The sequence below is a fragment of the Erithacus rubecula genome (genome assembly GCF_903797595.1).
Source record: "Erithacus rubecula genome assembly, chromosome: 10".
Classification (NCBI taxonomy): Eukaryota; Metazoa; Chordata; class Aves; order Passeriformes; family Muscicapidae; genus Erithacus; species Erithacus rubecula.
In genome coordinates this window covers 23,158,312-23,183,597 of record NC_136662.1, presented here as the reverse complement: position 1 = coordinate 23,183,597, position 25,286 = coordinate 23,158,312, and the positions used below count along the sequence as shown (strand labels likewise).

Sequence of the window (25,286 nt, the reverse complement as noted above, 5' to 3'; positions counted from 1 at the left end):
TAATCACGCCCCTGCACGTGATGAGCCGATCTGCAGACGGTCTCCTCCGTCCCAAGGCACTCCATGATTTCTGGGCACGCTCCGCGCTCGGAGCCGCTCCGGGCAGCGCCTGAGGGAGCGCGGCGGGCGGGGCACGCCGGGAGCCGTGCGCGAGCGCGGCGCGGGGCATGCCGGGAGCTGTGGTCCCCCGCCCTTTGTCCACGTCGACCCTCTCGTTACGCGTTCGCTTCCCGGCGCACGTGACCCCCGCGCCGCGCTCCCCCATTGGCCCGGCGGCGCGCGCCGGGGGGGGCGGTGCCGGAAGCGGCGGTGGCGCGAGGCCGTTTCCTTGGCTACGCCCCCGCGGGCGCGCGCGGAGGGGCAGGGCCGGGCCCTTCCTGCCCCGGGAGCCGCGGGAGCGGCGATGGGCCCGCAGCGGGACTAGCGGGCACCCGGCCGGCCGCCATGGCCCTCAGCGCAGCTCCGGGCTGCCGCGCCGGGGAGCGGGGGCCCCGCTGGAGGAGGCCCTGGAAGCTCCTGGCCCTTGGCCTGCTCTCCGCCTCCTCCGTGCTGGCGGCCGCCCCGGGCGCCGGGGCCATGAGCAGGGAGGAGAAGCGCCGGCTGGGGTGAGCGCAGGGACGGCGGGAGGGGAGGGAAGGCGGCGAGCCGGGCCGCGCCGTGCTGGGCAGGGGGTGTGCGCTGCCCCCGGGTTGGGCTGGGCTGGGCTGGGTGGCTTCGGGACGGCGTCCCCTGCCCCTCGCTGTCCCCGAACGCTCCGGGGACGCGTGGCATCGGCGCCCAGCCGTGTTGGAGCTGCCTGTGCCGGACCCTGCGGTGTTCTGGCCGGGTCACCCGGCTCCCGGGGACACGCCGCCCCTCCTGCGCTGTGCCATCGAGCTCCTGTGCTGGGCGAGTTGGAGCTCTGCTCTGCTTGGGAGCTCGCCTTGGAAGGCTCGGCCGGGGCTTGCGTGGAGCTAGGGGTGAAAGTGGTCAAAGGTAAGTCTGAATCCCCACTCTTGGTTTGATTATGGCCGTGCCTGTGTGAGAGTGCGGGAGTCATAAAAAAGGTAAATGTTTACTTGTGTTCTGCCTAGTTCCTGTATGTAACCTAAACTGCTTCGGTCCTCAGTGCATGTATATGTTAGAGGCTGATTCTTTTATTGTAGTTATTCGTTAAAGGGTAAATGCTGCAACGTATATGGACATGCATTTACCTGCCTGGAGTGGGGTTTCTTTAAACAAATTTGCAGTCGAAGGTATTTTGTCTTAGTGTGTTACTGGGGCAGTTTCATCATCCTCTTCCCATCCAGTGGTCTGTTGTACAGAACAATAATGCAAAAGGTCTGCTGGAGATGTGTGTGGATACTCTCACAGTTGTTAGTCCCAGAGTTGTTAAGGTTGGAAAAAGCCTCCAAGATCAAGTCCAGCTGTCGGGTATAAGTTGATATTTAACTCCAGTATTTACAGTTACTGGGATGTTCCATCTTGGGTTCTCAGGATAATTTGCGTGTGCAGTCTTTTATAAGTTTTCTTCATGAGGCTACACAAGGAGTTGAAATTTCATTCCCCAATTTGTTTTAAGCTTTTTGCATTACACTCAGAATATCATCTGATACCCCAGGCATGTGCAGGCAAAGTTTGTGTTTTCCTGTAAATGTAAGTTTTAAGGAGTTTTCTGTGTGCTGCATCACCTGGCAGGTTTGTGTGTTTATCTGGGGTTTTGCCTGCTGCAGCCTGAGAGGCACCTGGGAGAAGCACCATCCTCTGCTCTTTTGATGCCTTAATGTACTTGATGAGTTAAAACTACTTCTTGAATTTCCAAGTCATTTAACTAAATTGGATATTTACAATATAATTGTGGTGTTCTTGGCTCCTTTTTGTTTGGTCTTATCAGCAGAGATTGTGATTTATGTTGATGGTAGGAATTAGCATCCTTTTTTCCTTGCAGGGCTCTTTAATGAAACAGTTAGGAGTGATCAGAAGTAGTGCTGTGTCTTAAAAAAAGCATGTGTTTTTTGGGGGAGTTTTTATATATTAGAAGCATTTTTGTCCTTTCAAATATGTGAAATAAGTGTAAGAGTTTTCTTTAGTATTTGCTTGCCAAGCGATCCACGAATAATTTCATGTTAGGTAAAGAAAGCATCTTTCCTTTGTGGAGTGGACAAGAGTAGCTGAATCAAGAAAAAATATTATTCTATATTTCACTTAATTGAGTAGAATATGTTACTTGTGCCTGACATTCAGATATTAAAGTGTGATACATGTGAGGTGGTGTATTAAAGGCCATGGGGAGACAGACCACTAATGCTTTTTCTTTTTTCTTTTTTAGAAATCAAGTGCTTGAAATGTTTGATCATGCATATAGCAATTATATGGTAAGTCCAATAGTTGTTTGATGTTTTTCAGAGGAGTTGTTGCTGACGTGGGGGAGAAAGTAACCTACAGTACATGATGTTCTATAGAAATATCCAGGAAGGAGGGGTGAAAACAGAGCTAAGATAAATAACAGCACCTGTAAAGCCTTTAAAAAGACCATAACAAATAGTACTTTCAGGAGGGTTGTGATCGCTTTTAGAGTGGTAACTGAGAATTGCTTGTGGTAACTCTCCTAATCTGTGCCTGATCTTTCCCAAACCAGTTTATCTCATGTCAGCCTATCAACAGTAGAGTGTTTGGTTTGAAATTCCAGGAAAAGGTAGCTCGAGAAAAGCTGTCTGTAGGCATCAGATTCTGGAGAACACAAATTCATCTTATTTATTTTGTAGGTATAATGACATTTAATATTTCTTCAGTGCAGTTTGGGTATTCTACAGACTGTTTTTAGAAGAGAAAGGGGATCTGGTGCCATATCCAGGCATTCCAGATATACTGTCATACTGTCATATGACCATAGACCATGCTGGCTGTGGTTTCTTTGCTCTGACTTGTGATTCCTGTGCAGGTGTCCTCCCTTTCTGCATCTCTGAGCCATTCCACACACTCTGGTCTGGCTTGGTTTAGAAAAGCTTAAGAATAAACAGTTACTTGGAATGGACTTCTTCAAATAATAATTACTTTCAAATATTCTCTAAGAATATTTCTGAGGAGAAAGTGTAGATGTGGCTAAGATAAATATAAAAGATTAATTCTTACTGGCTTCATGTGGACATTCTTGCACATTCCTTGTGGCTGTTGCAGAAACCCCTCTCAAGTTGCATCAGTTCCTGCAGCACAAACTGCTGTTTCGTGGCAGCATCTTGCCACATGTCCCAGGTTCTGTATTATGATTTAAACTTTAATATGTAATTCAGGCTTAAAATCTCAGGAGTTAAGACTTTATACAGCATGGAGATAGGACTGTAGAGTGGACAGAAAGCCAAGCAGGAGGATTTTCAAAGGGGTGCAGCTTCTCCTTTTAACTTAAGCTCTGTACTTTTGAAACCTTTAGCAGTTAAACATCAGGCTTTTGGTTGTAATTTTTGTAATCTGGTTCCATGAAAAATACTTGGCTTGGATTCCCTCAATGGAATACTTATGTATTTGGCAAAACTGGATAAAATATTACAAGGATCTGTGCTTCTACTATTCATTGTGTGATAAACTGGCAACTGGTATGGGTCTTGCCACATCTGAAGCAAGATAATTTTGTTTGAAGGAGAGGAAAAACTTCAGCTATCCTGGAAACTTTGAAGCCAAAAGGATATTTATATGCCACGTATGCTGGAACACTAAACAAACAGAGAAATGTGACTTGCTTGTTTAAAGTTGAAGAAAAGATTAGAGTATCAAACTTGATTCTGACAGCAGGAAAATGAAGTATTTTTGCAGGTGTTATTGAAACAGCCAGCTGAAGAGTTTTGATTTTCTGTTTCTATTAATACGTACTTTAGACATGCGTATTTAGAAGACTGAAAATTCATATTTGATTGCAAGGGAAACCCCCTGACCTTTTTTTATTTTTTTATTTTTGAGGTTGTTAACAGAAGCTTTGAGAAAAAACTGAGGAGTTTTTTCAGTCCTTTAACCATATTTGTAATAATGGGGATATTTTTCTTGGCTGTTAGAACATGTGAAAATGTCAATCACTTGAGGCCAGTGAGAAGTTGGGAAATAATTCAATCCAATAGCTGCTTATTCTCTGCTGCAGGCAGAGAATAAGTGAACTTTATTTTTCAAAATGCTTCTAGTTCTTTATTTGTAAAGCTAAAAGTTTATTTTTCCAAATTTTTTATCACTTATTCAAAATTTAAGCCAGAGATCTCAGTTTTGACATTGCTTTTGCTGTGTACTTCTTTAATCTGTTTTTCTGAATGCTTTGCAGAGATATTCAGAACATTTGAGCTGTACTAAAATGATCTAGATTCTGCCTTTTGTAGTTAAACTTGGGGAGTACAAAGAGTTGAGCAAAGACCAAAACACTCAGGAGGGTGGTATACAGGAAAACAAACCATCAGTTTCAAAAGAAGTTGTACAAGCTGTTTATTTATAGAGGAATGTTCCTTTTTTTATTTTTATCTCATGCTTGAATACAGATTATTTTTGTACCATATATTTGGAAATATTTTGAATGTGTTTATTTGCAATTTCAGTGCAGCAATTGAAGGTTTTTATCCTCCCACGTTAGTTCTTCACTAAAAGTCAAATTGGAGACCTCAGTACAGCAGCCAGTTTCCTGCTGAAATCAAGAGAAAAGCTCCATCCCAACCCACTTGTGTTGAGCTTCTAAGGAGGCACTTTTGTGTTTGTTGGAATTAGATATATTTAAGATTCATCATAGTTGATGTCAGTATTATATTTGTTGCATTGGTGTCAGTTATATTTGTAAAAAGCTTAGTCTTGTTAGAGACTTATGTAGTACTTCACCAGTTTTTTTTGTTTGGACTTCTGAGTTTTCTTGCTTGTCAGTGAGTGTCACCCTCAGCCAGGTGAGTTCATTGTGCACAGTGAAGGGCCACCAAGGTGATGGAGAGGCTGGAGCATCTTTCCTGTAAAGAAAGGCTGAGGGAGCTGGAGCTGTTCAGCCTGGAGAAGGAAAGCTCCAGGGAATTTAACAAGAAGACAGAGCCAAGCTCTTCTCAGCTGTGCTCACAGGAAATGGGCACAGGTGCCAGAGAGGCCACAGTGTCCCTCCTTGGAAATCCTCAGGAGTTGTCTGGACATGGTACTGGGCAGCTGGTGGCCCTGCTCAGGCAGAGATCCCTTCCCACCTGCAGGCCTGTGAGATGCAGTTTTTGTGAAGAGCAGCATGATGAGGATTCCTTTCTCGTGCTCCCAGGAGCAGCTGTGGCAGTGGCACTGATTGCTGTTTTGTTCCCAACAGGAGCACGCGTATCCAGCCGATGAACTCATGCCTTTAACGTGCCGTGGACGAGTGCGGGGTCAGGAGCCGAGTCGAGGGGATGTGGATGATGCCTTGGGAAAGTTAGTGTCTGAAATGGTCTCTGTAAACATCTAGGAGCACAAGTACAATTGGCAGCCCATAAAACTTGTTTGTTCAGTTGATATGGCCAGAAACTTGCACTCGTAAGAAGTATCTTTATTGTTATGGAGTTAACTGATGTGAAAATGTGCCTTAATTAGAAGAAGAGAATTGATAATTTTTTAAGCCATTCTCCAAGTATTTTCCATAGGAAAGCCTTCCAAATGTGGGCTGACATAATATTAGTAGTACAGGTTATGAGGTTTAATGATCAGCTGAACAAAACAATAAACTCCTATCCATGATGCTGGCCTAATAAGTGATATTTAAAGTGGTTTTTTTTTAAGTTGAAAGTTTTCTGAAAACAAGCAGTCAAATGTTTATCATGTGTATGATAGCCTGAGGCTTTTGCCAAAGTATAAAACATTATTTCAGACATGGAAATATTTTCTGTTCTTTCTTTTAAGAGTACAAAATAGTACAAATTGTACTGATAGTACAAAATACTGATCCTTTGGCTAGCAAAATGTAGATTCAAGGACTGTTTTTTTCCATGTTAAATGGAATTATCAAAGGCAAAATTAACCTAGTCTAAATGCTTTTGTAATTGATACCTTTGAACATGTGCAGTTTATAGATCAAATTATTTCATAACAAATAGCTGGTTTTTTTTAATATTGGGTGTTTAATGTCTCTAAGCACAATTGTGTTAATCACAGTTGAAATCATTTTCTTAAATACTGCTTCTAATTGTCTCTAGGATATTGAGCATGTTATTTTGACTATGTTTTGTTATGTACAAATGTTCTTTAGCCTAGGGATTTCCATTTAATCCTGCTGTCTTGGAGGTATCCAAAGATACAGCTGATGAAAAGTGTCAAGAAAATGTGTTTTGAATCCTGGTCATGCATTCTTTTTAATGACCTTTTTTAAAAGTAACATACTAGCATTTGAGTAAAATACCTTTCAGCCCCTTAGATGCATTAAAATATTGTATGTGTTTGTTTTTCTGTATACAGGCTTTATCCTGTACCTTATAATTAGTTACATTATTATGTAGAAGATTTCTTATTATTCTTGCCAGCTGCCTCATCAGTTGTGTTCTCTGCCAGTCTTTACAATGACAAAATGACAGGGTGATGCTACTGAGTCAGTTCTGTTTCCCTGGAGAACTTAGGAGCCTTCCATATAGATGTGAAATGCATAATTTCTCTCCTTTTGTATGGGAAAAGTTATGGATTTGTTAGGCAGTTGTGCATAGTCATTAGTTAATCTCTGTCTCCTATAAAACAGCACTCACAGAATGTTCTGTCTTTACAAATTAAAGAGAATTATAATATAGGAACACTTAATTCAAATTTTGGTTGTCACACGTTGCCTAAAAGGTTTCAGACCTTGGGCAGTTACTGAAGTCCTTGGTGTGTGCTCCTCAGTCAGCAGTGTTAACTGTTCCAAAGTGTTCAGTTCTAACCCATCATGTTCTGTAAATTCTATTCCCTGTTCTGGCTCTGTCTCAGCATAGGAGCAGTGGTTGGAGTTAGACATATTTAGGATACAATTATAGATACAGTTCCTGGCATGGGGAAAGGTCCCCTCAGCTTGGGATAGAGCAGCCCTGGAGAAAACCTCTGATCCTCATTAGGATGTTCCTGTTTCACACTGTGGAGCTGACTTGATGCTCTCTTCTCACAGAATAATCACAGAATCCCACCCTGGTTTGGGTTGGAAGGGACCTTAAAACCCATCTAGTGCCACCCCCTGCTGTGGGCAGGACACCTTCCACTAGCCCAGGTGGCTCCAAGCTCTGACCAGCCCAGCCTTGGACACTGCTAAAATAGTTCTTTTATTTTTGAGTCAATAAAGTAGTTCTTTATTTTAAGCCTACCACTTGCTAGTGTTGGCACAATTTCTGGTTGGAGAAATTTGGCTTGGAATGGCTTTTGATCTCAACATTTTTCCTTTTTTTGAAAAAACAAGTGAAACAGAGGCTGGAAAAAGACTTAAATTTTATGCTGGATTTCTTAATAGATTTGATTTGAGACCAGAAATAAAAATTAAGTTTACTTACCAGAAGTTAGAAATCTTTGCAGTAAATAAATATATTTGTAATCATAGCTTCTTTGTCAGCTCCTATTCTGGTCTGTAGCAAAGGGGAGAAACTAATTAATTTTTTGTAGCTGGTGGTCTGTGAGAATTTATTTTCTTCCCTGGTATCAGTTACTATTAAAAATCACTTAATTTCTACACATATATATCTGTAGTAAATATGTTTTAAATTTTCTTTTACAGGTTTTCACTGACCTTAATTGATACCTTGGACACTCTTGTGGTAAGTTTCTGTTGATAAGCTTTATCTGTTGATAAGCTTTGATAAAACAAAGATTGTATTCTGATGCTTGGACTTTTAGATTTCTTTTTCATGACCATTGTTCTCTGGCTCTGTTTGAAGTGACTGTTACTTATGGGGACTTTGGAAGTGCTGTGAGGATGGAGTTTGGTGTTGGTTGTAATAAAACTACAACAGTTCCTTCACATTTCATTCATACTTTTTTTCCCCCTCTAATTTAACACGAAAGAATTTGCTTTCCCTTATAGTCCAAAACAAGAGGCTCAGTTAGTGGTGGGCAGCTCTTAATAACCACTGATGTATTTCTGGTTTTAATTGTATGTACATATTTCTTGGGTAGCTTTGTGTACACTGAAATATCCTGTATACAAATACACTGTGACTGCATTAGCTATATTGGGACTGAACACCTGCTCACTGTTGTATTCCAGGTGTTAAATAAAACCAAAGAGTTTGAAGAAGCTGTAAAAAAAGTAATAAAGGATGTTAATTTAGATAATGACATAGTTGTGTCTGTCTTTGAAACCAACATAAGAGTCCTTGGGTGAGTAACTTTTGTTTTCAAAACTCCTAAAAATGTGGATTTTAGTCAGTGTTGTTAAGACAGCTTTCTGTGCTGTTCCACCTGTTTGAAACAGCTGTGCCTTTGTCAGTTTACCTGAGAGGTTTTAAAATGCAAGGCAGGACTTGCTGCAGTGTACTGGATCAAGCTGTCCCCCATGTCACTGCTGCAGGCACAGCTTTGCTGATTGAGAACCCCATGAGCATGCTGGGGGAGCAGTGGGTTTGCTTAAGAGAAGCAGGCTTGCAAATGGCTCTGGTCAATACTTGATTTACCAAATTTTGATATCTGGGGCCATAGGTGATTTCAGCTTGGAAGGGACCATTGGGGCTCAATGGTTCAGAGCATGTAATTTTCAGTTATTTTATGCCATTTTAGAGGTCTTGGTTGCTATTACTGTCTAATATTGATGAATCAGCAATTCCAGTGATAAACAAGAATTGCTTCCAAAACATTGGTTACCTTGATTTTAATGGGACTTGCATCAGCAGTCTGAAAACTAGGGCTACAGTTATGTACATATCATCAAAATTATAGAGTTGTCCTTGCTGCTCAGATGAACATACCTTTTGAGATGTGGATAATTTCTCTTGTGTTTAGAGGTCTCCTAGGCGGACACTCAGTGGCAATTATGCTGAAAGAAAAAGGTGAATATATGCAGTGGTACAATGGTGAACTCCTGCACATGGCAAAGGAACTGGGCTACAAGCTTTTACCTGCTTTTAACACCACTAGTGGTCTCCCTTATCCAAGAGTAAGTTCTGTTTCTGTAATGCAGGATTACAGCTGTAATGAAGATTTCTGTTGTTTTGATTTTATATCTGTTTCCAAAATTATTTCTATACTAAGTGGAAAGAAAATGGAAAGTGATAAATTGCAGGTACTCTCAGGAGCCAGGACTACTGAGATGTTTATGAAACTAAATTTCCAGGAGCACTTGTGATGTTCTGAGTTCCTGATTTGTTGCTAAAAATTGCTCAGATTAGGTTTTTAGAGTGTATTCTCTTATTCAAATATCTAGTGAACCAGGCAACAGGTTCTTGTTTGAGAGGGTTGAGATTCTGAGTATTTGTGGATAGTTCTCTGTGCATGTCGAAGTTGGCAGAGCAAACCCAAAGGGATCTGGTTTTTCTTGTCTTTAGAAAGAGCATAGATTATATACTTGCTATATAATCATAGGAATGTGAATTCTTTCAGTGAGAAAAAGCAAAGATGTTAATCTCTGTTTTTCTATAGGTTAACTTAAAATTTGGTGTAAGACATCCAGAAGCACGAACAGGAACAGAAAGTGATACCTGTACAGCTTGTGCTGGTACCTTGATCCTTGAGTTTGCAGCTTTAAGCAGATTCACAGGAACATCTATATTTGAGGTTTGCTTTCCACAATACCTTATTTTTTGCCTTAGGTCTTTAGCATTCTGTTTTCATTTTGTAATTTTGGAGAAGCAATTCTGAGTTCTAAAAGGGATGTCTTAGCTATGCTGCACAAAAACATTTGTATATCTTGAGATTTGTAGTGTTTGTGGGCTTTCTTCCAAGGTTTGATTTTTTAAAATAATTCTTTAAATCACAGGAAATAATATTGGCTGAAAGTAGTTAGAGTAATACAGAAGTAAACAAGATAAATTCTGAAGATTAGAAGGAGTTCTGAAATTGTTAGACATGAAACATCTATTCCTTTCCTATCATCTTAATTGAAAAATACAAAATCACAGAGTTCAGTGTGTGAGTTTCCCTCATTCCCTGTGGTTGTTGTTGCAGGAATACATTCAGTGTGTGAGTTTCCCTCATTACCTGCTGTTGTTGTTGCAGGAATACATTCAGTGTGTGAGTTTCCCTCATTCCCTGCTGTTGTTGTTGCAGGAATACATTCAGTGTGTGAGTTTCCCTCATTACCTGCTGTTGTTGTTGCAGGAATACATTCAGTGTGTGAGTTTCCCTCATTCCCTGCTGTTGTTGTTGCAGGAATACATTCAGTGTGTGAGTTTCCCTCATTCCCTGCTGTTGTTGTTGCAGGAATACATTCAGTGTGTGAGTTTCCCTCATTACCTGCTGTTGTTGTTGCAGGAATATGCCCGGAAGGCTCTGGATTTTATCTGGGAGAAGAGGCAGCGCAGCAGCAACCTAGTGGGGGTCACCATTAACATCCACACCGGGGACTGGGTCCGCAAAGGTGGGCTCTGACCCCCAGGCAGGGAGCATGGCTGCTCTGGGCCACCCAGCAGCTTAGCTGGGCTGCTGAAAGATGTTAATGGGATAGGCCATGGGCAAACCTGCTGCCCCAAAGCCTGGCTCTGCTCCGAGGCAGCAAAGCCCTCTCTGGTAGAGAAACTGGTTTATTTCATGGCAGAGTGTTGCCTGATCCTCTTTAACACCTTGGGATGAATGTTCAAACACTTTGCTATAAATACATAGGAGAAATATAAACAGGACAGGAGAAGTGATGTCCTGTGAAGTGTCTTCAATACATGTCTGTCCATATTATTATGTGCATTGGTAGTGCAAAGCCTTTGGCATAGACACACAGTATTGTGTCTGCTTCCATCTGTGCCTTAATTCCAGTGAAAGGAGGCTTTTCCTTTCATTGGAAGAGCCTTTAAAATCAAACTGGGAAAATGTGGAAAATACCCATATTGCTACTTAAAGTAAACTCACCTTTTTATTTTTGCCTGTTCCTAGATAGTGGAGTTGGAGCAGGAATAGATTCATACTATGAATATTTATTAAAAGCCTATGTCTTGCTGGGAGATGACAGTTTCCTGGAAAGATTTAACACGGTAAGTTAACACCTTGATCAGGTTTGTGCCTTCTGCAATACAAATTTCATAGTAATTGTGTTGTCAGCTGTTAGCCTGAGAAGGGATCTTTAGCAGAGTGTCTGTGACTTCTGCTGTGTTTAGTGCCAGCTCTTGTTACTGAGGGTTTTTGCAAATCTTGGGTGATTAGCTGTCACCTGAGTAATTATTTTAACCCCATCCAGTAAAAATCAGAACCTCATAGGACTTTATCCATGTTCTGGTATTGGAGAAGCTGTATTTCCAGATCATATGGGAGAGTGCAATACTGCAAATGTTTCTGTAAAAAAATGTAAGGGCCTCTCTTTCCAAGCCATTCTACAGTTGCATTCTGTCCTGGAGCAACAAAAACGTCAAGGTGCACTGCAGATCCTCAGGCCCAGGATACATTTAAGTATACAAGTTGTATTTAGCAGAAAACCACATAGATTTTTTTTTTTTTTTGTAATTCATAAATTACTGAGCAACTTGGTCAGCATCATAATTCCTTCATAAAAGTATTATTTCTTTTGAAAATAGCAATATCCATTAAAAACATCTTAGATGATAAAATGATTTTGTATCATATAGCATGATTTTTTCAGGGTTGGAAATCAGCAGTGTGGCAAGTGACCTGGTGGGTTTAAAAGTTCTTCTGAGCCATCTGGTCCAACTGCTTGTTTGGGTTTTTTAACCTCCTTTTCTCCTGAGATCCATATGCTTTGGAATTCTGTTGTTCAGAGAAAGCAATTACAGCTTTCTTTAGAGCATGCCTTAAAATTCAGCCAAAACAAATGTGCCTTAACTGTGATAGTTCCTAGTTTATCACATAGTTGCTGGATATACTCTTGTGCATGTGTATTCCTTGGAAATGTGGTAAATTTTGCAAGTGTAATGTTGTGAATCTTTTCAGTATTTACTACACTTGGTTTTAATTTGCAAAACTGGAGATTAATGGCACTGCTAAATGTAATACTGGCTTTTCCATTCAAATACAATGCCAGTCTGGTGATCCATTTCTTTTTTGGGAAATGAATTGATACACAAGCTCCTCCTTTTCCTGATGTTTGACAGCACTATGATGCCATCATGAGATACATCAGCCAGCCACCTCTTCTCCTTGATGTTCACATTCATAAACCAATGCTAAATGCTCGGACCTGGATGGATTCTCTACTTGCTTTCTTCCCTGGATTGCAGGTAAGGTGTAAAACCCATGAAGAGATGGTTTTAGTAACAAGGAAATTATTTACTGGCTTGAATATATGATTTTCAAGTCAAGCTTAGTAATTTGATTTTCTGAAATACTGAGGGAACATCCCTGGCAGTGTCCAAGGCCAGGCTGGATGGGGCTTGGAGCAACCTGGGCTAGTGGAAGGTGTCCCTGCCCATGGCAGGGGGTGGTACTGGATGGGCTTTAAGGTCTCTTCCAACCTAAACCATTCTGGGATTCCATGGTTTCTGTCCTTAGTCTTCCAGTCACTTCCATGCTATGATGCAAGTTAATGTGCTTTTCTGGCTGGGTTGAGTGTCAGAAAAATTATGTTAATGTAATTTGCTTCCTTCACTCCTAGTCATGAGAATACTCCAATTAAGCTGCCTTTTTACTAGTAACCAATTTTCTAGTGTGTGCCATTGACATCTTTAAGACAAACTAAATCACATTTTCACCCCAGTTCTCTGTAAATATCAAAGGTCCTTGTTCTATATATACAATAATTTTAATGAGTTCACTGATTTTGCTTAAACTCTCAAGGAGCTTTCTGTGACTTACACTGATAGGGATTAATGATTACAGGATGTAGTGACTGCTCTGTAGCTTTACATGAGCACAGCATGAGTGTTTTTAACCTTGAGTATTATTCCTGTGCTTGGTGAATTAATGTTACTTTTGTTTTTTAATTTTAGGTGTTGAAGGGTGATATTAGACCTGCTATTGAAACACATGAGATGCTGTATCAGGTTATAAAAAAGCATAACTTTCTTCCAGAGGTAAGGCAGTAGATTTTTGATTTTGTAAATCAAAGATTTGTATTTTTGAATGTGTAAACTGATTCTTAGCACAATTTGAGCAGTTGCAGGTGTCCATTTGAAAAAACCAGCAGGTACATATGTTATTAAAATCAAAGCCTCATTTCCACAGCATTCTTATGTGATTTGCAGTTCTGCATGTCTGACAGCTGAGAGAATGTTCTGAAATTTTGTATAATTTCTTTGAAAGTCAGCATACAAACTTACTGCAGATGCTGCAAGTCTTTGAGCAAGTCCATTGTGCACAGAAAGTCTTGTTTACCTGCTGAATTGTATGTCTTTAATCTGGGATGACCCAAGTTATATTTGAAGGCTTCTGACTCCAGGTTTAATTTTGACTTTCATCTAGTGTAATCTTGTTTCTGTTAGAGAACATTTTAATTAACAACACATTCACCTAGTGTGGTTATTGAGCACAAAGAATACTAAGCACTGGAATGATTTTTTTATTTTTGAGGGCTTTTAAAATGGTATAATTTGGCTCTTTATGGGTTTTTTGATCGGTTTTTTTGTGTTTTGTACTTAGGAAGGAAACTTCAAAAAGGTCAGGTAGTTGCATTTAAGTCAACAGACCATCCCCTACACAAAGACTTGTTTAAACCTCAGTATGAAATAATAGTGAATATATGACAGAAGTGGGTTTTCCCAGTGCACATTAAGAGTGAATAGATAGACTAGGAAATTTTCAGATATCTTCTTGCCTGTGGTATTAATTTAGAAACAGCTGCTTAGCCATCTGTCAGTGTGCAGTGACACTAGACTGTACTGGAGGTGTCAGGTGGTAGGTATGTTTGCAAAAATGGTGTTTATCAAAGCTAGGCTGGTTATACAGTAGAGATAGAATTCAGATAAATCTGGGTTTGGTTTGCATTCCTGCATTTATTTTTTTCTGTTCTTTTTCATCCTCAGGCATTCACAACAGACTTCAGAGTTCACTGGGCTCAGCATCCTCTGAGGCCTGAATTTGCTGAAAGCACTTACTTCTTGTATAAGGTACAGTCATGTTCATTCCTCTGACCTTTGAGCACTTTTTCCTCCACCTAGAATTTTACTGCTGTTCTATTTCAATAGAGAATTGAGTAGCATATCTCCAGCTTAACTTATCCACTGCAGACAGTTTAGGATATAAACAAGATGTAATGGTTGTGGAATTTATTTCTTTTTTTGTTTAATTTCATAGGCTACAGGAGACCCTTACTACCTAGAAGTAGGAAAAACCCTCATTGAAAACTTGAACAAGTATGCCAGAGTTCCCTGTGGGTTTGCTGCAATGAAGGATGTTCGTACAGGAAGTCATGAAGACAGGTAAAGTTTGCACAGTTATTTTCTAAAATATAAAAAATACAGAAAAAATATCAAATTTCCCTGTGTAATTGAATTAATTGATATTTGAGAAGCTGTCTTCAGTCTGATAACCAAGTTTTAAATTACCCATTTGTAATTGTACTGAATTGTAAATGCATTGAAAAGATGTGTAAACTGTTTCAGTGGGGTTATAGGGTGCTCTGTAAGAATATTTTCAGTTTATTAACATTTCATTTGTTTGAGAGCAAGAGATGAATTACATTCAAACTAAATATACTTCAAATCTGTACATTTGTCAGGAGGTTTATTTGTTTTTTCTTTAATGCTGTTTGGTACTGAATGTGCTGAATCATTTCCCTCCAAACACAGCTTCTTCCAAGTGGAAGGAATGCTAATGGAATTATGTCCAGCAGTAATAGTCATGAAGTCTTCAGAGATGGAGCACTAGGAATATTTATTTTGCTGATGTTCTGGAAATGAGACCTCCCTAAAGGACATCCCTCTTTTCTCCACAGGATGGATTCATTTTTCCTGGCTGAGATGTTTAAATATCTGTACCTGCTGTTTGCTGATAAGGAGGACATGATTTTTGACATTGAAGATTATATCTTCACTACAGAAGCTCATCTGTTGCCACTCTGGCTCTCCACTACAAACCAAACCATCTCTAAAAAAAATACAGTATGTAACAGCTCCAGTCTAAATCAGTTTCTGTGATACACTTCCTTCTATTGAGGGAAAATGGAAATAAAACCAGGAAAGATCATAGTTTGAACACATTGTTTCATTGGTACTATTTCATCATATAAATAGTGCCAGTCCCAAGAGTAGGAATAATGACTGGGTTTTGCACTGCTGAACCTTGAGATAAAAGAGAGGAATTATTAGCAAGATTTAAAAATAAAATAATTTCCCACTTCTGTATAAATTGGAAGATAACACAGTAGGATATTTTTGTCACCATCTTTATTTTTTATTATTTTTTCTAAAAGCTACGGTTTTTTTGTTTGTTTTTAGCTCATGAACAAATTTTGAGAGGTTTTCTGAGACAGCTGTGGTGTTAATTTGACAAGATACAGCTGCAGACAGATTTGGGATGTTTAATCACTTTAGTCCACGCACATATTGCATAAATATGAGAACACTTGTGGGTTTATAAATTACTTAACCTTCCAAACTAACCTGGAGTAATACAGCTGTGCCATGGGCATCATAAATCCTCACTTTTTTTGACTTTGTGGTCAGTAAGGTGACATAATTTGTCTGTAAGGCAATAAGGAAAAAGAAAAAGAGAAAGAGAAATGGTGGATGAGACATCAAGGACACAAATATTCTTATTTGTGCCTCTATTTTTAACATTTTCTAAGAGTTTTACAATAATGCCTGGATCAGAGGAAGGTGATTATATTGTGTGTCAAGCCATCTATCCTGGAAAAATCACCCTGTTTGATGGACTTTAGCATTAAGCAGTGACAATTTTTTAGTTATTTGATCTTAATTTCAAATACTGGTTATGTTTTAATGGGTCATGGGTTTGGTGTTAAATGGTCCTTCTGGGTGGAAGTCCTACATCCTCTCTGAAATGTTAATTCCCTGAGAATTTATTTTTCCTCTTTGAGTTTTGGAAACAGGCTGTTTTCTCAGCTAAGCAAGACATTTCCTGAAGGGTTTGAAGGAGCATTTTATGTAACTTTTTTCCCAATATAAGAATTTAATACCTTTGAGATAGGCAGGGTTCCCACAGTTGGTGCTGTGTTAAGTGCTGGCCTAACTTGGTTTATTCTCTTGGCAACTGCAAATGTTAATGAAAGGCAATAGAGAGGATAGAATAAAGTGCTCAATTGCATATTTTTAAACTCTTTGAGTCAAAGATGCAAATGGGCATAATCCAAGCAAGAAAAACCCATTGAAAATGGTGTCAGGTGGCTGAAAGCCTGTGACGTTGGGTGTTCCTCTTTTATGGAATTTTATCTGAACAGATGGAATGTGTAAATGATTTTTAACATAAATACAGTGCTATTAAAACAAACTGAGAGAGACATACTGGGTACTGTCAACCCAACATCCTGTTTGTATTTGCTCTCATAAACAAGAAAGGTCATGTCTTAGTAACAGCCCCTTAGAGGTCTTGGGTTTTAGGGAGCCTTTAAATACTTGATTTTTCTTTGACCAGTATGTTGCAAACAGGAGCAAAAGACAAGGTGAGTCTTTTCAGGTAGATAAATACTACATTGATTTCTATGACTTATAAAATGAGCTTTCCAGTTATCTATAACCAGTTATTTGCTAAGCTAAGAGCATGCTAAATGAGGCTCCAAACCATCAGATGTGTTCCACATGGTTTCACATGTTACAAACCAGTAATCTGTGCAGATGTTCACTCTGCCTTCTTTTTGAATTCTATAGAGATTCATCCTTGCTCACCCAGACTTGCCAGTCTGCGTGGCTCTTGAGGAGGAGAATCTTTTGTTCACATGAAAAGATTGACATTTTGGTAAGAGCGAGCTAAAGCCTGCAGCTGTAAAGCCAGTATCAGGTGAAAACAGAACTACTCCCTTTACTTATCCAGCACATAAAATACAGGGCACTGGCTTTGTCATGATCAGGCTTGAGAAGTACTGTCTGCCAGCAGAGGATTAACTGTTTTCTGCAAAAACAAATCTAAAAACTGTATAAAAATTTAGTAAATTACAAATTAGAATGGGTGTTGTATTCATTTTTCCAGAGGGTTGCAGTACACTGGCTTCCATCTCTTGCATTCAGCTGCCACATGTTTCCAGAACACAGATTACTTAAGTTAGGCTTATCTGTTGATGTTTTTTATGTAAAAATACAACCTGCATTTTTTACTCTTTATGTTTCATTTTAGAGCACAGAGTACACAGAGCTGGATGACAGCAACTTTGACTGGACCTGTCCAAACACCCAGATCCTCTTCCCCAACGACCCCATGTTTGCACAAAGCATCCGGGAGCCTCTGAAAAACGTGGTGGATAAGAGCTGTCCCCGGGGCATTTCCAGAGCGTAAATGGACACTTCCTTTCCTTTTGTTAGCACAGGACTCAGTGCAGGAGTTTCTTTCCACCTGAAATTAGCAAGTGTTTCAAAGCTGAAGGAGCTGCATACCTGGCTGCAGCTCCCCCTTGGAGTATTGCAGGAAGTGTGTCTCTCTTTTGTAAAATTAATTTCTGCAGTCTCCTGGACAGTTCTGAAAGTCTTCTTTGTAGTAAGGAAATAATGCTGCCACACAACTGCACCTGTGTTGAGGAATTTAGGGCAGTGTTAAGGCTGAGGACCACCTCTTCTATTTGTATTTCTTGACTAAAAGTGACTGAGTGGCAGCTGTATGGGGCAAACTAGGTTTGGTCAGTGTTGCAATAATGCAGACTATTTACAAATGAAAGACAGTATATTGCAGTTTTGTTATCAGTACTGTGGGAAAGGTTTTGCCCTAGAAAATTATTGATGATATAGACAACTTTAAAAAAAGATAACTTGATTGAGAAGTTACATTCCACTGAAGCTTGCACTCAGTGTACCAAGAATTCCAATCTTGTGATGGCAGGGATAACCTAGAGTTGTTTCCAGAATAATCTGGTTTTTAAAGCTTTGATCTCTGATGTCTTTTGGCAGAGAAGAGAGTTTGGGAAGTGGACCAAAACCACCACTGAGAGCCAGAGATTTCATGGCCAGTAATCCTGAGCACTTGGAGATCCTGAAGAAGATGGGAGTCAGTTTGATCCATCTGAAGGATGGACGAGTACAATTAGTGCAGCATGCAGTGCAAGTAAGACAACCTGGCAGGATTTTATATTTTAGAGCTCTCAGCAAAGTCCTCCTAGCAATACTTGACACCTGGAGCTTCAGGAGGGACAGCCACCCTGTGGAAGGAGGCAGAGCTGGATATTGTAGCTGTGTTTAGCAGGCTGATGCTTGTTAGTATTTTGCCTCAGCAACACTCTTAATTAATCTTCCACTAAATTAGGTGGAGGCTGCTCACATTGAAGTGATGTAACCAACAGCATCTTGGCTAGAAACCCTGCTTTCAGCATGAGATACTTCCATCTTTTTATCAGGACTATGTATTTGTATATTTAAAGTCTCCTGTGTGAAACCTTTTGTGAAATGGTGCATGAGTGGAAGTGAGCATCCACCCTTTGTGTTAAAGTCTTTGTAGCAATGGTCCAAGCAAACACAACTTCAGTTTCTTTTCCCTCAAGTTCCTCAGACATTTAAGATGAAATTGTTTATAGATTCTTTTCTCTGCAGGCAGCAAGTTCCCTGGATGCTGAGGATGGCTTACGGTTCATGCAGGAAATGATTGAGCTCTCCAGCCAGCAGCAGAAGGAGCAGCAGCTCCCTCCTCGTGCTGTCCAGATTGTCTCCCATCCCTTCTTTGGCAGGGTGGTCTTGACTGCTGGGCCAGCACAGTTTGGGATGGACTTGTCCAAACACAAAGCTGGGGTATGTGAGTTGTGGGTGTGTCTGTTCATTTTCCTGTTGCACAAGCCTCAGCTTTACAGTACTGTTGTTTTTTGAGGACATCCAGCTAATCCTCCAGGTGATCTTTTAATTACAGTGGTTAAAATGACAGTGGTGACAATGACAGCAGTGACAGTCGTGGGGTTGAGTGGTTTATCTGTCTGTGCTCTGCTCCTGAGTCATCAGTCATGGTTTAGGATTTAAAACACATGCACAGCATGAGTTGCAAAGCAAGCTTATCCAGTCTGCAGTGCACAGCTAAGGAGATGGTGATTTAGGGGATGTTTCCCTCCCATGTCACCCAGGAGCTGGCAGAAGCTTTTTACAATTAGAGCAAGTTTTTCTAACAAAAGCTTTTCTAGAAGGCTCTGTGTAGATGGAAGAGGGCAGTACCACAGAGGCAGGGGTCCCTATGGGAACCAGTACAAAAACCCATCTTGCAGCCCCAAAGAGGAGTTCCAGACTAGCAGTTCACAGGAGAAAAGTTTCCAGAGACAATATTTCCAGGTGTAGACAAACGACACTGATTATAAGAATTAGATTTTAATTCAGTCATTCTTTGCTTCTAGAGCTCCAGTTTCAGGGCACAGATTGTCTGCACTGACACAAGACAACAGTAAATGCATTAGAGTGACTGAAGGAACAAAAATACTTTGGAATCTTTCACAAGCATGACCATAGTGCTCCAACTCTCTCTTTATTTTTGCTTTTTTCAAACAGACAAGAGGATTCGTTGCAACCATTAAGCCATATAATGGATGCTCAGAGATCACTAATCCTGAGGCAGTGAAAGAGAAAATTGCTTTGATGCAGAGAGGCCAGTGCATGTTTGCTGAAAAGGCTCGAAACATTCAGAAAGCTGGAGCAATAGGAGGCATTGTCATTGGTAAATACAATTCCAAATTCTTAATTTGTGTCAATGTAACCTAATTTTACAGATTTGAAGATACAGGAAAGCTGACAAGCTTTGAGCTGAGAAGCACAGCAACTGTGCTTTCAGAAGATCAAGAGATGTTTGGGGTTTTTCTGGTTCTTTGTGACACAAATTGGGATGGGGGGGTTGTCAATGTTTTTGCAGATTAAAAGTTGTTACTTTAAGGATTGCAGGATGCTGTCAGTACTAACTGACTGAGGAAGAATGGGGATAGAAGTGAAAGGTGGAGGAAAACACCCCAGGCTGGGGTTTGCTGTGAAGTGACTGGGCAGGGGAGGCTGCTCCAAGTTCAGCTGATCTAACAGGAAGTTTGCCCTTCTATGGTGTGCTCTGCCTAGATGACAACGAGGGCAGCAGCAGTGACACAGCCCCTCTCTTCCAAATGGCTGGGGATGGCAAGAACACAGATGACATCACCATTCCCATGCTCTTCCTCTTCAACAAGGAAGGGAACATCATCCTGGATGCCATCCGGGAGTATGAGGCCGTGGAGGTGCTCCTTTCTGATAAAGCAAAAGACAGAGGTAAGGTTAGAGGTGATTTGTGTAAATCTAGCTCCCATCTGTGCCATGGCACAGTGGAAAATGGACAGGAGTGATTTGCACTGCAGCCCAGAGGTGCTGTGGTTTTCTGTTTGACACTGGAATTAGTTTTTTATTAAGCAAGCCATTATCTGAAAGATACCACTGATATCCACAGTAACATCCAGAAATGCTGTTCCTAAATGTCACTTTGGCTTAGGAGAAAATCCAGCCTTTTGGATTCCTTTTGAACCCTTTTTGTCATCAGCTGCTTTGAAGTAGCATCAGGAACAGCATGTTTCCAGTGCCCTACATTGTGAACATCTCTCCCTCACCAAGATCCCCAGTAACATTGCTGGCACCCAAAAGGAGAGAGACAAAAGTGCTAGAACTACTTTTGCCTGTCTAAGGAGAAGTGGTTAACATGAGAAATAAGGTTGCTGACCTCAGATGTTTCATGGGTGTTCTTGTATAATGCAAGAAAATTGCAAGCTAATACATTCCCAGTTGAAATGTTTGAATGCAGCAAAAAATTCCAGTTTTTCCTCTTGTAAGCTTTCCTTGTAGCACTGCTGTGTCCAGGCAGAGTAGGTAAGAACAAGCCTCTGTAGAAAATCAGGCTATTTGCAAAGGAGATATGCCAAAATTTTGTCTTATTTCTCCCTAACTTAAAAATCCCTCCTGTTTATAACTCTTAAGTGCACTGACAAAATGCTAAATACAAGATAGCTCTGCCTTTGAGAGTTTGTAATCCATATCTGCTTCTTCCCCCTCCTTGTGCTTCCATTTGGAATCCCAGCAACAATCTTTAAAGGTAAAATGATTCCAAACTACATTATTGATAGCAGTAAGTATCCCATGTCAACAGTGGCATGTGCAGTCAAATTCCCTAAAAATCCTGAAATATCAGTGTCCTTCTTACAGCTGTAACCATCAAACCCAGAGAAATGTGCATGACTAAATTGGGCAGTTGTTGGGAGCTAAGCTGGGACATGGGAGACCTGTGTTACTTGCTTGGAGTGGGGAGGCTCTGGCTTTGGCTCTCTCAAATGCACAGTTCAGTAAACTTGGGAAACTGCCTGACTCCATGTGCTCAGATGTGGGATCCTGGTGGATCTGGGAGTGCTTCACAATCCAGCATTAAAGCCCAGTGCACGCAGTGGGTGTTTGCTTAAGGCTGAAGGAGGGTAACTGGCACTGACCCACAAGTCACTCCTCAAGTCTGAGAACCAAAATGAGCCTCAATGTATTGTTTGCCCTCATTTAAAATATGTTTAAAAGGCTTCCTCCTATCCCTCTGCAAAATATATTCCTCAGTACTATTAAATTTCCACATCACTGGAAAGTCTGCTCTTCCTTGAAGATAATAAGGCCATGGGAAGTGACCTTGATTTTGGAATACATAATAAAATGTTGCATTCTTACTGTTGTTTTAACTTTTTTTTTTTTCTTTTCTCCTTCTCTTTCAAAGACCTGGAAATGGAGAATATGGACCAGAAATCATCTGAAAATGATTCACACAAACCAAATTCTGAGGAAGCCCCTTCAGAATCTCAGGATGCTGAAGCAGTCAGTGAGGAGCCCGAAGGAGGAGGAGAGAGCTCTGGTGTTGGTGACCCTGATCCTTTGTCACCTGGCAGCACAGACAGTGCCACTGTTCCCATGGCAGATGAGGATCCCCATGCCTCTGGACCCACAGAGGGCAGTGCTCCAGAGCCAGCATGTTCACCAGGGGACAGCCAGCCTCAGGAACAAAACACCCAGACAGAGGCCAATTCCAAAGCTCACTGGGATGGTAAAGTCCAGCCTATGGAATCTATATTAGCAGACTGGAATGAAGATATAGAAGCATTTGAAATGATGGAAAAGGATGAGCTATGACTTGTAATAATAACTTATTTGTTAATAAACAAATGGAGACCTCTTTGGGTAGAAGTGAGGCCCAGATATCCAAGAAAACATATTCAGTATTGGGATGAGCAACCAGGCATCACCTGGGAAACAACATAGAATTCCAGCACAGGCTCTTTGTATGTTTTAATTTTTCCTGTTTAAAAATGGGAACGTGCAATCAAACGTGTGGCCCCAGGGAGGGACAAGCCTGACTTGTGCCTTCCAGGCTCCAGGGGCACTCCTGGGGCTCTGGGAAGCAGGAGTTGAGCAGGGTGGGGTGACAGACTATGGAATAGTTCTTATTCACCCCTCCCCAGCTGAAAGCCTTCCTTACAGCAGCAGGGGAATTGTTTCCAGGTGTTTGCACAGCTGGAAACAGTCTGGTTTTGTCTGAGCTATCACAGTGCTGCTCATCATTCCTTGCACCCCTTACCACGAGGAACCACATGGGCACCTGGGAGTTCCCTTCCTGCTGCTTCCAGCTGGAGGAATTGTACAAGCCAAAGGCAGAGTGTGAGCAGTCCCCTCAGGGAGGCTGGGCCAGCTGTGGGGCCACCAGCAGAAGGTGTGGGAAGGTCCTGCTGGAGGCTGAGGGGATGCAGACAAGGCAGGTGTTGAGTCCCAGGTGTTTCCCTTGGCCTCCCAGGTGGAAAAACTCCAATCTGCTCCAATCTGAAGGAGTCTCTGAAAGGACACAGCTCCATCAGCTGTAACAAGACCTTTTTCTACAAGTTTGCACTTCCAACAACTTGACTCCGTTGTTCTTTTTATGCACAACTGGTGTATGTGGAGTTTCAGGCAGGGAGGCTGGGGCCAGTGAGAAAGAGCAACAATTCTGGCTGTTATGTTGATAGTTCAGAGTCCAGGGATGTTATTCTGGGCTCTGGAGTTTGTTACAGGTAAGTGGAAGTCAGAATTTGTTATCCACATTATATTTAATTAAAAATGGGGAAGTTTAAACAACACAGAGCATTTTGACTGTGTCCAAAGAAACTGCCAAAAACTAATTAACTTGATTTATATAAACTGCTTTTAGTGAATTGTGGTTTAAAAAATGGTTTTATATTCTAGACTAAACACTGCCTATATGCTGCACCAGGCTAAAAATGCAGGTTTATGTTCATCATTGCAAAGGAGTAAATAAACAGGAAGCCCCACTCTGGACTGCACCTTTGGTTTAGCTGGTGAAATTACACGTGCTGAATATGCAACTGTTAATTAGCACAGCCATACTCTGTATTTATACTCTGTACAGTGAGCAGAGCAATCCCAGGCAATGCTGGATCCATGTACTCAGCCACACTTGCTTTCAAAAGTCTCAGAATGCACAGGCACCTTTTGAGAGCATGGCAATCCATCTAAATATCATCCAGAACTTTAAATCACCAGGGTAGGAGGGAATTCGAGGATGAATAGTGTATAAGTGTCCTTTGAAAGAAATTAGCTCTTAAATGGAGTTGTCATTCCTTTGCACAAGTGACTGGGCAAAGTCTGGAGGTTTAGACTTGAAGCAGCTGGGGGTTTTCAGTTGGGAATGTTTTTATTTATGGGTTTTGTTACATGAGTTCATAAAAAGCAGTTGACCATGGGAGTCTTGTGAGTGTCCTTGGTTCCTTGGAGCCCTGGGAGTGCCAGGACACGACCAAGTGCAGGATCAAACCATGAGGTGCAGATCAAACGTTTTCACTCAGAGAATTATGCTGATCTGTCAGTGCTCAGTGCCACAAGAGGAGCATCTTTGTTCCCATGCTTTTTGACATGAACATCATCTTCCTTCTTGATAGCTCTTTTGGTGGAAATAGAGTTATTTTTATATCCTAGAGGCCTCTGGTCATTACTATCTCAATATAGCAGCTAAAGGTTTTCTTTTTTTTTACTTGCAGATGTAGGTGTAGATGTCAAATTGTATTAAAAGGTTAACTTTCCTTGCCATCACCAGCTCATTTTTAGTAACTTCTTTCTCCACCTGTTAGTAGAGCAGCAGGCATTACCTTTCAGGGATCCCAAACTCCATGTGGATTTAGGGGGCAGCATTTTGGTGGTGGCCTACCTCAGATAACTGCTGCCTCCTTCCTTTTGAAGTGGTTTTTATTAATTTGCTTCTGCTTCACCTTTGAAACCATCATGAGAGCCATAGCTTTGTTTACAGAACTGAATCAGGCAAGGTTGACCTTTTGGGAAATAGGATTAAATTGGGGGGGGGCAGTTTTTATTCAGGTGACTTTCACATTGTGTTTCCTTATGAGTACATAGGCTTTAGTTTAACCTGTTCATATCATTCTGGAAAGAATTCAGTTTTCTGTTACTATCATCATAAAAAGCAAAAAGAATGTATTCATCAAAAAGAAAGCCCCTTTTGGAAAGGGGCAGAGAGTGTTCTTCCCAAATGTTTGGAAGTCTGCTCCCTGCATATGGAATATAGATCATTAATCAGAAATCACCCTTTGTGTATAGCATTGTACATTTCTTTGTATGTATTGAACACTGAAGAATTCAGGAATCACAGCTGCAACTAGCACTTACTCCATGCCATGTAATTCAGATCAGCCAATTAATTTCTCATTTGATCTTACAGGAATCTTCTTAATTGTTTACATTTATTGTTTCTTAATGAAGTCTGAGAATGTGCCCAGCTCTGGTTCTCCTCCTCCTGCCAGTGTCCCTGAGTAGGCACCAGTGAGTGTGTGCTGAGAGGTGAAAAACAGGACATCTTATGCAACAGGCATCTGTCAGAACATAGAAGACAAACCATTCTGTGAATGAAAATTGTATGTGCAGATTTTATAAGATTTTTTTGGTTTGTTTTCTTTTTTTTTTTAGCCAGACCAATTTACAGCCGTATATTTTCTTATGGAAGATGTCTAATAACAGGTGCTGCAATACTGTTGTTGGGTTTTACTCTCTGGTGGCAAGTGTACACAACATTCTTAAGGGCAACTATGTACTGTGATGTAAAAGTCTGGGCTAAAATGTACATAATCCGTGTACATAATTGTGTACTTGATTATAACTGCTGATTGTAAAGATTTAATAAAATGTAAATATTCTGGTCAAGCTGTG

At 40.9% G+C, this 25,286-nt stretch overlaps 1 protein-coding gene across 1 annotated transcript; it reads left to right on the top strand.

Annotated features, from left to right (window-relative positions):
* The first annotated feature begins 323 nt into the window (after nt 1-323).
* On the top strand, nt 324-25,280 carry EDEM3 (ER degradation enhancing alpha-mannosidase like protein 3). Its single transcript, XM_079314596.1, has 20 exons — nt 324-605; nt 2,309-2,354; nt 5,279-5,379; nt 7,667-7,706; nt 8,156-8,268; nt 8,887-9,040; nt 9,523-9,657; nt 10,354-10,459; nt 10,966-11,063; nt 12,135-12,260; nt 12,969-13,052; nt 14,001-14,084; nt 14,272-14,396; nt 14,912-15,077; nt 17,266-17,420; nt 18,030-18,183; nt 18,666-18,860; nt 19,599-19,764; nt 20,151-20,336; nt 21,805-25,280. Exons 1-20 carry the CDS (start codon nt 445-447, stop codon nt 22,212-22,214), a joined length of 2,805 nt encoding a protein of 934 aa, XP_079170722.1. The 5' UTR covers nt 324-444; the 3' UTR covers nt 22,215-25,280.
* The last annotated feature ends 6 nt before the right edge of the window (nt 25,281-25,286 follow it).